Genomic DNA, 14,797 nt, shown 5'->3' with positions numbered 1-14,797 from the left:
AGCAGCCTTACCAAAAACAAAAATGTAAAATGAAACCGGCATTAAACATATGCTTTAAACCAGGCCGACAAAGCTCCAATTTAAAGTCTGTAGTTGCAGTTTATCAACGTGTTTCCTAAAGGTATACAACACTTCTAGCACTCCAGTGATCCCTTCGAGCCCTGAGTGAGGAACATACTTACCTCGGATCCTCTGATCACACAAGGACTCTAGAAATCCACCTTCACACCAGCACAAACATTTCATATCTATCGTGTAGAGGTGTGGAAAAAATGCCTTCACCCCTTACTGTGGAGTAGAAACAGAAAGTAGAATTTGGAGCTGATATAGGAGACCATATAGCTAGTACCTGGTACTAAGCTTGGTATGAGCTTGAACAGTTAGAATCAAGCCATTAGGGTAACTCATTGAATGAAATACTCACTGCTGAATTGGCATTTGGAACCAACTCAGATTTTCATTTTTCCAATATCTAAAAATTGAGTATTATGTAAGTTGGTATCGGGCTGCTATTAAGAAACAAAAACAGCATCTGCAAATAGCAATGATCATAGTTATTGTTTTGTTGTTGTTTTATTATTATCCTCAACATCGTCATCATCAGTGCATTCTTTCCCTGGAAAATACGTGATAGTCTAAAGCAAATATTCAAATCTAAAGGAGTCAAAAAAGGCATTTTCAGGGCTCGGGCCTAGCGTACACTGCACATGCAGTGTCGCACAGCGAGAGTCCTTTTGCCGGGGTTTAGAAAATGGACCTAGAAATTCTGCGCAGCTCGTGCGTGTTATTTCCTAGGTCCATTTTCATTGGCCTTAGCGTGCGTGTGTTTTTAAAACAGAACATGCAATAGGCCATGGGCGGTCGCGTAGCTCCGCCCATGGCCTATTGGTGTCTGTTACGTGCACCAGAAGGCCATATATCTTCACGGCCGCGATAATTGAAGACATATGCTCGCAGTGGCACGCGCGCGCACCACTCGCGTTTTTTTTGGTAATAGCGATCGCAAAAGTGATTGTTTTCAGTGCAGCACGTTTGGGTTCTTTTTCCCCCCTGTTTACATAAATGCCATCTGCGTGCCCCTTTGCCGTGGTTGCCGCCTAACTCCAGACGGCACGCGGTCTCCGGCGTTACCCCGTCTCTTCACACATTCGTCTCCTGAGACGACTCCGGACCCGTCACCCATCTCTGTAAAGCAGGGATCGATCCATCATTCCACCCACCCATTACCAGCGAAGACGTAAACATCTTTCTCCCTCCTTCCAGGCCGGTGCACACTGCCGAGGCTGTCGCTGGCCCGGCGCTGTTCCTCCCTGAGAGGAGGGGTGTGTGTGTGTGTGGGGGGGGGGTAAGGGCGTTCTTTCCGTCTGGTCAGACGCCTCCGGGGGGTGGCGCAGAGCTCCTGCTGAGGCCTCCCCCGACGGCTGGCGGGTTCGGCCTCCTTTACACTCAAATGAAAAGTGTTTTGGCAGATCACGGCCTGCTCTGCACTTCAAAGAGGGACCCGAGGGGGCAAAGACAGGGACAACAGGGGAACTCTAGAGGCACAGACGGAGAACAGGGAAACTCTGGGGGCACAGGCAGGGACAACAGGGGAACTATGGGGGCACAGACAGGGACAACAGGGTAACTCAGGGGGGCACAGGCAAGGACAATAGGGTACCTCTGGAGGCAAAGGCAGGGACTACAGGGGAACTCTGGGGCACAGACAGTGACAACAGGGGGACTCTAGGGGCAAAGGCAGGGACAACAGGGAAACTATGGGGACACAGACAGTGACAACAGGGGAAATCTGCGGGCATAGAGAGACAACAGGGGAACGCTGTGGACACAGACAGGGATAACAGGGGGACTCTAGGGGCAAAGGCAGGGACATCAGCGGAACTCTGGGGGCACCGACAAGGACAGCAGGGGAACTCTGTGCAAAAGGAGCGCTTCTCACACTGCAGCAGCAACACCTACTCTCTGGCCCTGGGCAGCCCGACAGCGCTGCTGCTGCGCGCAGAGCCACAATCACAGCGTTGTACAACCCGTCTTTAATGAAGCTGTCCCTCACTGTGAGTGATGTATGGCGAAGGGCACTCCGCCAGGAAGGGCCCATGCCAACAGCCACTTTGGCTTCCGAGTCAGCTGGAACCAGGAGAAGCAGGCATGGAGAACAAATCACACCCCCTTTAATTCATCTTCATAAAAGACAAGCCGAGCGCTGTGCCCTCGCAGAAGCCTCCTAATGGAAACACCATGTTGGCTGAGTGACGAGGGCGGCGAAACTTCCAGACTGTCCCAGTGTCCAGAAATAGCACAGTGACCGGTGTTCGAAACTCGGCTTCCAACGCGAACTGTTCCTTTCCCAACCTCCAGAAATAATCTGGAAATGTCACTATAGGCCGACACATCTGAAAGGGCGCTGGGGCTGGGAAAGATACATACTTCTATCAGGCACTCATTTAAAGGGCCGAGAAAGAGCCATTTTTATGCTCGGTACACCTCTGATCCTAAAGAATGGGAATACTAGTCGTGTGTGGTCGGTCTCATGTTAAGCAAACGGACACCCCTCTAAATGACCAACATGCCAGTGAAAGAGCGAGGTACACCTTTGAAAGGCATTATCCCACACTAGTTTGCTTGGGTCATACTTTTGTCAGTATGTGGACCGGGCATTCTGATCGAGGTGAGTCTGAGTTTAATACGCCCCACAGTTGTGTGTTCATTTCAGATTGAATCTGGTGCACCTGAGTGTCTGTTGGCAGCACGCACCGGCATGCAGCGCTGCCCCTGTGTGCTCATTTAGGCACGTTTGATAACTGACCCAAAAACGGGAGTGGTGGGGGAGGTGTCATCATAGTTTGAGATCCTTTGGTGGTGGTGTGTAAGAACCTGTGGTCAAGGTGGATGTCAGTGTGATGGGTGTGTGAGTGTGCAGGGTGAGCAGTGTGTGGGTGTGTAGGGTGAGCAGTATGTTAGTGTGCTGGGTGAGCAGTGTGTGAGTATGCAGGGTGAGCAGTGTGTCGGTGTCCAGGGCCAGCAGTGTGTGAGTGGTCGCCGTGCTCTCACAACGGTGACCGGTCCTCCGAAGACTCACGCTGGGTTCTTTCTATTTCTGCTGCTGGGCAGGCAGTGTGTGAGTGTGTAGGGTAAGCAGTGTGTGAGTGTGCCGGGTGAGCAGTGTGTGAGTGTGCAGGGTGAGCAGTGTGTGTGTGTGTGTGTAGAGTGAGCAGTGTGTGAGTGTGCAGGGTGAGCAGTGTGTGAGTGTTCAGGGTGAACGTTGTGTGAGTGTGCAGGGTGAGCAGTGTGAGTGTGCAGGGTGAGCAGTGTGTGTGTGTGTGTAGAGTGAGCAGTGTGTATATGCAGGGTGAGCAGTGTGTGGGTGTCCAGGGCCAGCAGTGTGTGAGTGTGTAGGGTGAGCAGTGTGTGAGTGTGCAGGGTGAGCAGTGTGTGAGTGTGCAGGGTGAGCAGTGTGTCAGTGTGCAGGGTGAGCAGTGTGTGGGTGTGTAGGGTGAGCAGTATGTTAGTGTGCTGGGTGAGCAATGCGAGTATGCAGGGTGAGCAGTAGGTGGGTGTGTAGGGTGAGCAGTGTGTGAGTGTGCTGGGTGAGTAGTGTGTGTAAGCAGGGTGAGCAGTGTGTGGGTGTCCAGGGCCAGCAGTGTGTGAGTGTGTAGGGTGAACAGTGTGTGGGTGTCCAGGGCCAGCAGTGTGTGAGTGTTCCAGTGTGTGGGTGTGTAGGGTGAGCAGTATGTTAGTGTGCTGGGTGAGCAGTGTGTGAGCATGCAGGGTGAGCAGTGTGTGGGTGTCCAGGGCCCAGTGTGCAGGGTGTAAAGTGCAGCATGACACTATTGCTACAATTCAAATCCAACCCACATAATTCCACTACACACCACATGCATACACTCCATAACACATTTCCATTTACTAATGCCATTAGCTCAAACTCAAATAAATCCGAGACCTATTGCATTTCCAGTGCTTGCTTTTCTGAGCTATTCTATCCGTCATCTATGTTCCTTTTCAGACCACTTCTGAAGAGGTCGGTTCAAAGATTGTCTGCACTGTGGCCAAACTTGATGAATAATTTGACAGTTGTTAATAAGCCACATGCAATATCACTTTGGCGCCATACTAGTGGCAGCAAAGCCCCTTGTTTATGCAATGCTAATGGGAAGTGGCTAAAATGTTACTAACATTTATTTATATACATTATATTTTGAAGCCACTGAAATGATTACTTCATTCTGTCTAGCATTAAGGTGCACACATCCTCTAAGAGAAGTTGACTGTACCCCCTGTAAAATGTTAAAGTGAAGAGGAGGCAGAAGTGCATGTTGGGTTGGGCCTGGTAGCAGCCTGATAACAAGCACGGATTTACACAGAAAGGTATCAAATTGACTATTTTATATCTCCGCAGAGAAGCTTCCATCAGGATAATCTCAAGAGCCCAAAATATTAGTATATTATGTCCCAGTTAATCAGCTATCCAAGATTCTGTAATGGGAATCTAACTGAACTTTGAGGTCCAGCTGGATCAGAGACTGGCATGAAGGTAGTCAGTCAGCTAAATGTACTGTGATGCAAGCACTCATTATTCGTTGCATTCAGTGACTGCTGTCTTTCAAGAGGCCTAATCGAATTGAAGGGACGTGAATTTCCAAATCTCCTTCCTCAGTGTTATGCATAGCCAACCTCTGGCATAGGAGTATATTGGCCCAATTACATAGCCATACTTTAGACTAGTGTGATATACCAGCCTTCATACATTAAAAGGATAGATTATACCTTCTGTTTAAAAATGTTGGTAACATTTGTAACTCTCCTTAGACTTGAGATTGAGATTGATCACTGCATGGATGTCCTCTAGTCGTTTCTAAACTACAAACCTGTAGATATTCACATTCCTGTTGTGTGCCAACATTGTACGCAGCTGCACTGGCTGCCTATTAATGAGAGGATCTGGTTAAAATGTCTCACATTGGCTCACAGAGCATGTTATTGGGTCGGCCCTATATATCCGCCCAATAGGCTCACTCTGTATCATCCGGCCAGATCTCTCAGCTCCGCTGGCGCTGTGCAGGCAGTGGTGCTACGATTTAGGAGGAAGAGATGGCTTGCTGCCAGGGCTTGAAATGCTCTTCTCTTGGATTTTCGAACTGAGAAGGATGAACACTGTTTCAGAAGCAATCTTAAAACCTGGTTCTTCCAATCTGCCTATCAGTAGCATGGCCCTTGTTCCGGCCGGCATCTAGTCTGCCCAGTGCCAGGCCACTCTCCGAGTAGCCGTGTGCTTTATAAATTCTTTGATTGATTGATTAATTGATTGTGCCAAGTTTGAGGTAATGCTCAACTGTCCGTTGTATCTCCGGACTCTAACTGTCCTGCACCACCTTTTTTCTGGACAAATTGGTGTTACAGACCAGAATAGCATTCCTGCCAAAGGTTGCAAATCCCTTTCATGTCAGACAATCCATTGCTATTTTGACATTTTGCTTCACCGCACCCCTTGAAAGAGGCAGAAAGTCTCCATTGTTGGGGCCCCAAAAGAGCACTGAACTTTTACATCAATCGTACCAAGGAATATTGGGTGGAGATCAATTCTTTGTGGTTTTCTCTGGGGCCAAGAAAGGCAAGGGAGTGTAGAAGTGGATCACATTGCGATAGACCCTTCCATTGTTCTTTGCCCAACCTCACCCCTTGTAAAAGGAGGAAAACCTCCATTGACAGGACATTCTACTTCATATCATATTAAAGACCACCAAGTGGACGATCAGCTCTGGGGTAAATAAGCGTAAGGCTGTGCAACAAAGGACTTTGTCATGATGGGTAGTCCTCTGCATTAAGTTATGCTCTGCTTTGGCCAAAAGCAGCCTCCAGAAGGTCTGAGGGCTCATTCCTCCTGTCACAACTGTGTTGGCACACAAAATATCTGTCCTGGTGATCCATCAGACTCCTACGTGGGCTTTAGTGCACACATTCATGAGTCACTATTGTCTTCATAGTCACGTTCGTAGGCATAGGCATTTCGCCCCTTCATCCTGCAGCTCTTTTTTGGTCTATGTCACTCCACTGACTCACCACCTTGGGAGGTCCTGCTTTGGTACCTTCACAAGGTGAGGAATTTGTGTTTAGAGGTATCTATTAGAAGAATAAGTTACTTACCTTTGGTAACGTTACCCAACTGGTACTTTGTTGATCTGTTTATAACTTAATGTGGCATTCTCCTCATTCATAAATTGTGATGTAATTAACTACAGCTCACATTTAGTACGAGTTCCAATTTTTCATCATTTGTTTCATATTTTTGGCCATCATCCCATCTGGTAATCCCTGCTCCATATTTCAAAATTGGATCCCCATCTTCTCTATTTTTTTAATACAATAAGTTTGAGATATTTGGGCACTCATCTTGACAATACTCAATTTTCTCTTGCCAAATTAAACATAGTATTTGTACGCATTCATTAAGTTTCTTCTATCCTCTGTGCTATTGCAACACAATAACTAGCAACATATCAATTAGGGATACTTGTAAAGTCCTAATGTAGGCAGCAAAATTCGAAGAAGTAAAATTCACATCACCATCTACACAAAATTCTGTTAACTTTTTGTTGTTGTAGATATGTAAACCTGCAAATACAATGTATTCATACTTTGCTCACTAATTCACTCCATTTCTGTCCCTGTGGCATCTATCTGCAAGAGCACCTGCACATAGAGTTTTATTTCATTTGGCCTTTGGGCCTGCTCCATGTGTCTGTGGTGCTTGGTGTGCATGGTTGTGGTTAAGTTTGTTCGTTAGAGTAGACGCAAGTAAGTGTCTCTCTCTGTGTGTATGTGTGTGCGGGTGTAGATAGTATACCAACTCCAAACCTATTGACTTTGTCAGTGCTTGTTAACCTTTGTACTTACCCTGCCTTCAAGATTTCCGTGCTGATCAATCAACAAGAGACCAGACTGGGATTGGGTGTGAGGCTATAGGGTGGAGGTCATGAGTAAGAGATGCAGTGATTCAGTTGTGTGGGAACCATAGGGTAACAACGACCTCACAAATGGTACTCGGTGTGACTCTTTAAGCTGCTTCGACTCACTTGCTCAGTACAATCAAGATGCACTTGCTGTGGAGACTTGTTCTGATTGTGCCGAACAGTCGGAAATAGGTAGGTTGAATCGTAGTTCATAATCTGGATATCATTTCTAGCTCTTGCCTATAGACTGCTTTTAGTTGTTTGTTATCAAGGACTATTGTTTACATACCAATACTCAGAGTGGACTTAAGTTAGCACCTTGCTTTCCATTGTTTGCCTTTCTTGTGAAACGCATGTGCTTCTTTTACAAAGTCTTTCGCTCCTCTTCCTGTGTTTGTGTATACCCTGGAGGACAACTTCTTTGCCATCCTTTTGATTGGATGTGTTGTATCCTTCAATGGCTCCAAATCAGGCAGCGCAATTTTTCTTTTGATTTGTGCACTCCTTGGGAGTGCATGTCTTTTCTTGGTTTTGTCTCCTCTCCTCTTTGTGCTGCTTCACCTTCACATCTCTGACCCACCCTCCACTGCTTCGCCATGTTACTTCCCCCATCCTTCCCCAGGCCAACTTGTTTTTTCCAAGAATCCCCCCAATTCCATCACCGGCTCCTGCATTGCATATCTACCCCTCTCGGCTCAACGCCCCTCAAAGGCAGTGTTCTGTTGAACCCCACACCCTCACCACACACTCCTCTGTTGTCCCCAAGCCATCCCTGTACAGTATTTTTTTTTTCTGGGCCTGGCAGCTTCAGTTTGCTACTGTGCCACTCCTTTTAGTAACCACATTTTGGACATCTTGGAACAGTACATTAAAATAAAAAAGTGGCCACCCTGTTATTATGCATGTGTGCGGCCCCTAATGCCCACTGCCTCATGACAGATGCACTTGTATGCTTCATTATGCTTGAGACATCTTTTGGATATTTTTTAACAGATGCAGTCTGTCCATGGCGACAAGCATTTGCAAAGCCAAAAGCTAAGCTAATGCCTTTCAAAGATACAACCTATCAGCTTTGTCAATGTTTGTTTAAAGTGTCGTGTTTTATAAACTTCTGAGGTGTACAGCATGGGGGCATTCTCCACTAGGTAGACTTCTAGCATGAATTTCTGGATTGACGACCCAATGTCCTTAAATCTTCCTTCTACTTGGCTTTTCATGTTTGTCTGAAGTCCTATGCAATCTCTAAAGAGATCTTTTGGGCTGAAAACCAGCTCCTGTCTGAATATCATTTTGCTTAGTTTGTCACTTCATCTATACCCATGCACACAAGGAGGCAGGGAGAAACAAGAAGTGCCAAGACATTCAGTCTCAGTCATGAAATAAATTGTCTTTTTCATTGTTTTTAGGTGTATTTTAGATGACTGAGATAAATGTATGCCTATCCATGGCAGAATCTTAGAATGAGATTTATAAAAAGAATTTTCATCCACAGTGGCCATCTTTGAAAACATTTCATTTTATTTTTATTAATCCCATTCAATCATGGCCACCGTGGATGTAGGTGCATTCACGGTGACCATTTTAAATGCAGTTTATTTGTACAAATCATGTTTAATGATTGCTGATGTGGATGCATGCACAGCTATAGCATCTATCTTTGAATGGGATTTTTAAAAATAAAATGAAGCCATTTAAAGATGCCTGCCGTGCATCCTTGTACATGTACACGTGTGGGCTGTCCTGTTGAACTGGTCAAACAACTCATTTAAGAAGGCTGCCCCCCATAGAACAGTGGGTGGTGGAAAACTAAAAGGTGGATGGGTGGGCAAGAGGGAGATGGCAGGGGCTGAAGTAGGAAAGAGGTTTTTACAAATAAGGGATGGAGCTCAAAGATAGAGGGGCAGGGGTTAGGTGGGAAATAGAGACACAGACAAAATAGTCCCTCACGTAGACTGCAATGAAAGGTCTCATGTCAACAGTGGAAGAATATATCAGTCATTCAAAACACTCTGAGACCAAAATACTACTTAACTTGACAACATCAAAAATAGGGAGGTAAGCCATCAGATCCGGAGGAGGGAAGTGAGATAGACAACAATGTCATCCAGTCGTACACAAGGGTCTGACAAGAGACTTAAGGAATGGAAATTATGGCAAAAGTGGACAGAACAAACACAGTGGGACCTTTACAAATGTAAGAATAGAGATTGGAAGAAACTAAACGTGCCAAAGCAGACTAGAAAAGAGAGATATAAAAGTGAGACAGAAGAGGAAAATCAACACGAAAATAAGACAGCAGAAAATGTTCCAAGGGTGTTGCATCAAAGGACATATTACCTGCTGAATGGAGGAACATCTAGGCAAGAGAAAAATTATAGACTGAAAAGAAAATAGTTAAAAGAGAAATACATCAGCAAAAATAAAAAGAACTGAATTGGAGACACAGTAGATAAAAAGAGCCAGATCTTGAAGCCCGGTCGAGAAGTCGAGTAAACACAAAAGAAAAAGGAATAATGCATAAAAAAGTAACTATACCGTGCTTTTTACGTTGTGGTTTAAAACATAAGTGAGTTATCTAGACAATAATGTACATATTGCAGAGTACTATGTTTATCTGCAGACTGCTGTTTCCAGTCTTTGTGAAAAAGTTCAGTGGGTGAACATACAGGCTGCAGAGTATTTTGTAGCCTTCAAGTCACAGTTTCTAATCCCAGTCATCATACTACAAACATGCATCTACTGCAGAGAACTGATTGTGTCCTTCAAGTCTAAGACTGCAATCTGAGTTGGAAAGCTCAGTGGGCCAATACATTGCTGGATAGTTTTGTGACAAATAGGTCCCATGCTCCATGTGAGTGTGATCAAACTGCGGGTCAATGCTGCTACTGCAGGGTTTGTGTTACATTGTATGCCACAGGTTCCATTTGTAGTGAGATAGTTCCTCCCTTGTATTGCATTTAAACTTCATTATCATCAAACTCCTACATTTAAAAAGACTTTAAAAAAAATGTTTTTAATTGTGAGGCAAAATGCAACATTTGTTCCTAAAATGTACCAATGATGCGATAAAGACCTGCTCAGACTCCGACCACAGTGAACCCTGACCTTTCTCCAAATTTTGCCCATCTCCAGGCTCTGGATGTAAATCTGAGGAAGCTACACTTTATCAAACCTCTCTGACATTTAATAAATTATTACTTGTTGATTAATCAAGACGCATGTGCCTGTTGATGTCATTACTCTGAGGTGCACTATTAACTCTTATGAAGAAGGGGTCAGGGTAGACTGTCTCCAAATCTTCTTTAGGGAGTGACTCCTGCATATTTCTTTCACTTCGAAGTACTCTTACCCTTACCCTTGCATTTGGTGCCTTTTCTGGGCAGAAAGAATCTGACACGTTTTGAAAGGAGTTAATTTATAATTTTGTTGTATTTTTGTATCCTTTACAGTTCTATGCGAGTCAGTCGACTGGAGCCAGAGATCCAAGCCCTAATTCAAGAAAAAAGCCCTAGCACTGAAATTGTGTACTTTAACAAAGGACTCTGAAGTAAAGTGGGTGATGTCGTAACACCTGTTACCTCAAAAGATGCAAATGGCTAAGTCCGGGTCTAGGGAATGCTTCTTTGGTGGTATATATGTCTATTCTGAGCTGCCATAACGTTTTCAGGATTTTGGTGACATGTATTTTACTGTGCCAGCGAGTTGGTGCTGTCTACACTCCATTTTTCTTAACCATTCCAGCTTGACGTTGCTGGACCCTGTTGCTTTATTTCTCTAGTATCTCAGTTCTGTGAATTAGATGCGCTTTCTTTGGCTCCTGCCATGAAGTCGGTGTTTCCTTATGTTATGGATTTGTGTGCATAGTATAGAATATAGTTCTGTTTAGGTGAAGTTCTTAGGAGAAAAGCAAGGAATTCACCTATTCCCAAATGTTTTAGAAAGGAAGGGTGTAAAAATGTATTGAGGAAAATATGCATTAACATTATAGCGTTCCCCTTAAAATGAAGAATTTAAGATTTAAATCTAATACTGCAAAAATCTACTTGAAAATAAATACTGGTACACTAGGATTGTTCAACAATATGTATTGATCTCAGCAGCCTTATTTAGGATTTGGCTGATAGAGAACACTTTTATCAGGATGGGGGAGCTCATTAGAACCACACCCACTCTGACGGGCTACCATCTGCTAAATTTAGAGATGACAGCTGGTCCAGAGGTAATTTTTGACCATTGAAGGACACGCAGTCACAGTTCCTTTCAAGATGCAAAAAGTTTGGGGAACATTGGCTCACCAAACATTCCTAGTGTTTTTGATTCTGAAAAACAAAAAGCTAATATCCCTTACACGCTGGGAGTTTTTTCCCAGGGCTTATGAGTCATTATTTATTATTCTGTCCCTCTCTGCAAGGTTTTGGCTGGTGCTGAGGGACAGAAAAAAGGACATCACGGTCCACCCTAAACAGAGATGGGTGGTGTAATGCCCTTTCTCCAACTGCCCCTGCTCTCTTGATTGTTCTGTTGGAGGAAGCTTAGGGATCACTTGTCCATAAAGTAATCAGGTAAACAGAGCACTCTGTTGCGTTTGTGACGCAGTCCTCTGTCGGCTAAACAATAAAATCAGACTCTGAATATCTCTGAATTGCTTATCAGTTGCCTGCACAAGAAATTAGATTGTGACTTCAGCCTAGTTACTACTGTTCAAGTACCTACATAATTAGAACTATTAGCATGCCTCCCTTTAATTGGCACACCATTGCCCAATATAAGCTGAGACAAATTATTTAATAGTCCTACATTTGAAAGTACATTTTCTATTTAATGGCAGTAGTTTTGAAAGACATTTACAGAGCTTGAAAGCCTCCACTTCCCCTTAACCCTGTTAAACTTGCTCTCTGAATATACAACAAAATTACCTCACCATTTCAAATGCATGACATTTGAACATACAGATCTTAAAGAATAATGTGTTCCTATATTATACATTTTTTATTCTCATGCTGTTAAAGGGTATTCAAAATAATAAATACATGTATATAAACGTATTTCTTCATAAATCTACAAGCATTGGAGCAGTGTCTCTTCAAAGAGCGGTCAAGCTATGAACTTTGACCATTCTTAAATCGCTATCAAGTTCCCATAATTGACTATGTCAATGAAGGGCCTCTACTTATGTCGAGATCTTCAAAGCCAGCTCGTTGCGGCTTGTAGGTTTGGGATGGATAATAAAGAATCTGTCTCATGAGAGCAGAGATATCTTAGTGCAGAAGCAGTTTCATGGATAATGTAAACTAATTTGAATTAGATCAGTTTGTCCACAAACTCTTACAAAAGGTTTCCCCACTCCTTAGAATACGTTCTTCTTAAACAGGCTAACATTATGTTTTATCTTCAAGCTCACACAAGGCATTACCGCATAGTTCTCTGGGTTCACTGGAGTTTCTCTTTGTACCTATGCAACATGAACTGGATCCTCTCGTCAGACATTTCATTTGAACATGTTTATGCATTATATGATTATCTACATTTAAGATGGCTTCAGATTAAAACAAGTCTCACATAGATATGTTAGTAGGCCCCAATAGTTTAGCATTCACATTAGATAATAGTTGAGATGCTAGGAACAGAACATCTCGATCTACCATTGTTTTTGTCATTCTTTCTTTTCTGGTAATATGTTTTCACTTATTGCTCTACTTACTCGCTCACACACTCCTTTACTACTCTTCTTTTCAAACTACATTTCCTTCTTTCTTTTCATCATGACTTTACCATTTTTCCGTTATCATTAATTAGGTATGCACACCATAATTCGTTCTTCACCATCATCTCCTTTCGGGTACTGGTTTCTTTCATACATTTGTTTTTATTACTTTCTTTCTGCTTAGCTGTCTTTTCAGTATTATTGTCTTAATATTTATACATATTTTTGTCAATGTACCTGTTAAAACAATTAAGTTAGAATATATACCACATTTATGATCTAATATAGCGCATATTAGTTCTACTGTATTAGGAAAGTGTTCTGAATGGCACTTGATAGCTTTAAGTCGTACTTTGGGAACAACAGTACGGTATTATTGTGCAGAAAATAATTGCATGTGTACAAATTTTTGCCTTTGAGCAGGACACTAACTAAATGTTTGCAATATTTCTGTGAAAGATGTCCCAAACATGTAGATCACAGTTTTATTGTCATTTCTCACTCCGTACTGTTTCCTTCAAAACTGAATGTTTTGTAAAGAACCCAATTAGAGACATTGGCAACACTCCAGTATAACATGAACATGTTATAGCTAAACTCAGGAAGTTTATTGCACTCCATCTACGATCTTACATTAAGAAATTAATGTACAAATATTTGAAAATATAACACTTCAAAGTATGTATAACAACTTATAGACAATCACATGGGTTGGACAAATAAGGCAAAAAAAGAGTTTGTCTACCCAGTTAAACATACATGGTAACATGCTTTTGAAGTAATCATTTAAGAAAATTTCATAGCCATGTAACATGTTATAAATTACTTTTGGGTGTAAAAAACAAATATTCTCATGCACTCAACAATTTTTTTGTGATGCCACCTCCGTTTCAAGAAACATACAACCTTGCATTTTACTTATGGCGAGCAAGCACAGCGAACTAGACAGTGTAGAGCTTACTGCATCTTTTTTGCTAAAAAAAAAAAAGAAAACTAAGTTTATGCTTTTTGAGTACAGGTTGTGCTATAGCTACCACATCTCTCAGAACAGTTAAGTGCTATGTACTGGGAGTAGACCCAGTGGCCTCGTTCCATGCTAATTTAGAGCAGATTAAACTAGCCAGTAATTGACTACTTGTTTTGTAATTTAGAGGAATAGAAAATAAGTTGCAGGTTTGTTTGCTTCACATTTTTAGTCCTGTCTTCCAATTTTGCAACAATCGCCCGATACTTGAATGCTTAATTATTTAATGAAGAAAACAATTGTGTAAGGATGAGGTCCACAATCTGTAAAACAACATTTGAAAGAAATCAGGGATAGTATACTATTACCTGAAATTGGTTGAATTAGAAAACATATGAATTTCACTATTTGTTTTTAAGAAACGTGCACCAAGAAAGTTTCAGTTGTCTTTGTATTATGAAGGTTATTGTAGTTTATAGATGATGATGATAACTTATTGTTGTACTGCACTAAAATGTTGCACTCAAGTCCTCCCCCACTTATCGATACGCAATGTACATTCATGAACCAAAGTTCAATCTGATTTCAATAAAAAAAACTCCAGTCCTCAAACACCGACTTCTGTTGACATCAAAGTTTTGTTCAAATGTATGAATCCAGTTCTTCAACAACAGTGGAATTGCTGGTCGCTTAGGGTGGGTTTTTGTCAAGAACTGTCCTGTACAGTTTACCAGTTACACTGGCTGTGTGTACTATATTATTTTCAAACTCATTGCTTCACAAATTTGTAGCAGAAAAATCAACACCTATATATCCATATGTATTTATATATAAACTATACAGATTGTACAGATCGTGAAAGACCAACTTAATTAACATGTAGCTAATTTTTTTAATTAAAGATTTGTGGAAAGATGAATATAACAACCATGGATCACAAAACCTGATAGGCAAGAAATACGGCATTGCAGACTTGATGTTATTTTTATTTACCGGCTGCATTGAACACATCTTAAGCAACACTAATTTCACCAATTTAATCAACCAAATATTGCGGTCTGTGGGTGTGGTTTCATTAAATGTATCTTTTTTACTTGAAATTACAAATGAAATTGCCTTCTTTACATCAAGTCAATCCACTTTAGATCTTGACTCAGCATACCTTTTTGTCAGGAACTA

The 14,797-nt window shown here is 42.4% G+C and overlaps 1 protein-coding gene across 1 annotated transcript in view; it reads left to right on the top strand.

Annotated features, from left to right (window-relative positions):
* The window catches only part of SFXN3 (sideroflexin 3), a 245,707-nt gene extending 231,477 nt beyond the window's left edge, over positions 1 to 14,230 (top strand). Inside the window, exon 12 of the mRNA XM_078643640.1 lies at positions 10,400 to 14,230. Coding sequence (XP_078499766.1) covers positions 10,400 to 10,496 — 97 coding nt within the window. The 3' untranslated portion in view covers positions 10,497 to 14,230. The remainder of the gene's footprint in view (positions 1 to 10,399) is intronic.
* The last annotated feature ends 567 nt before the right edge of the window (positions 14,231 to 14,797 follow it).

This window comes from Lissotriton helveticus, chromosome 5_1 (assembly GCF_964261635.1).
Source record: "Lissotriton helveticus chromosome 5_1, aLisHel1.1, whole genome shotgun sequence".
NCBI classification, from domain to species: domain Eukaryota; kingdom Metazoa; phylum Chordata; class Amphibia; order Caudata; family Salamandridae; genus Lissotriton; species Lissotriton helveticus.
The sequence above is the reverse complement of the archived record's forward strand: the minus strand, read 5'-3'. Positions and strand labels throughout refer to the sequence as shown.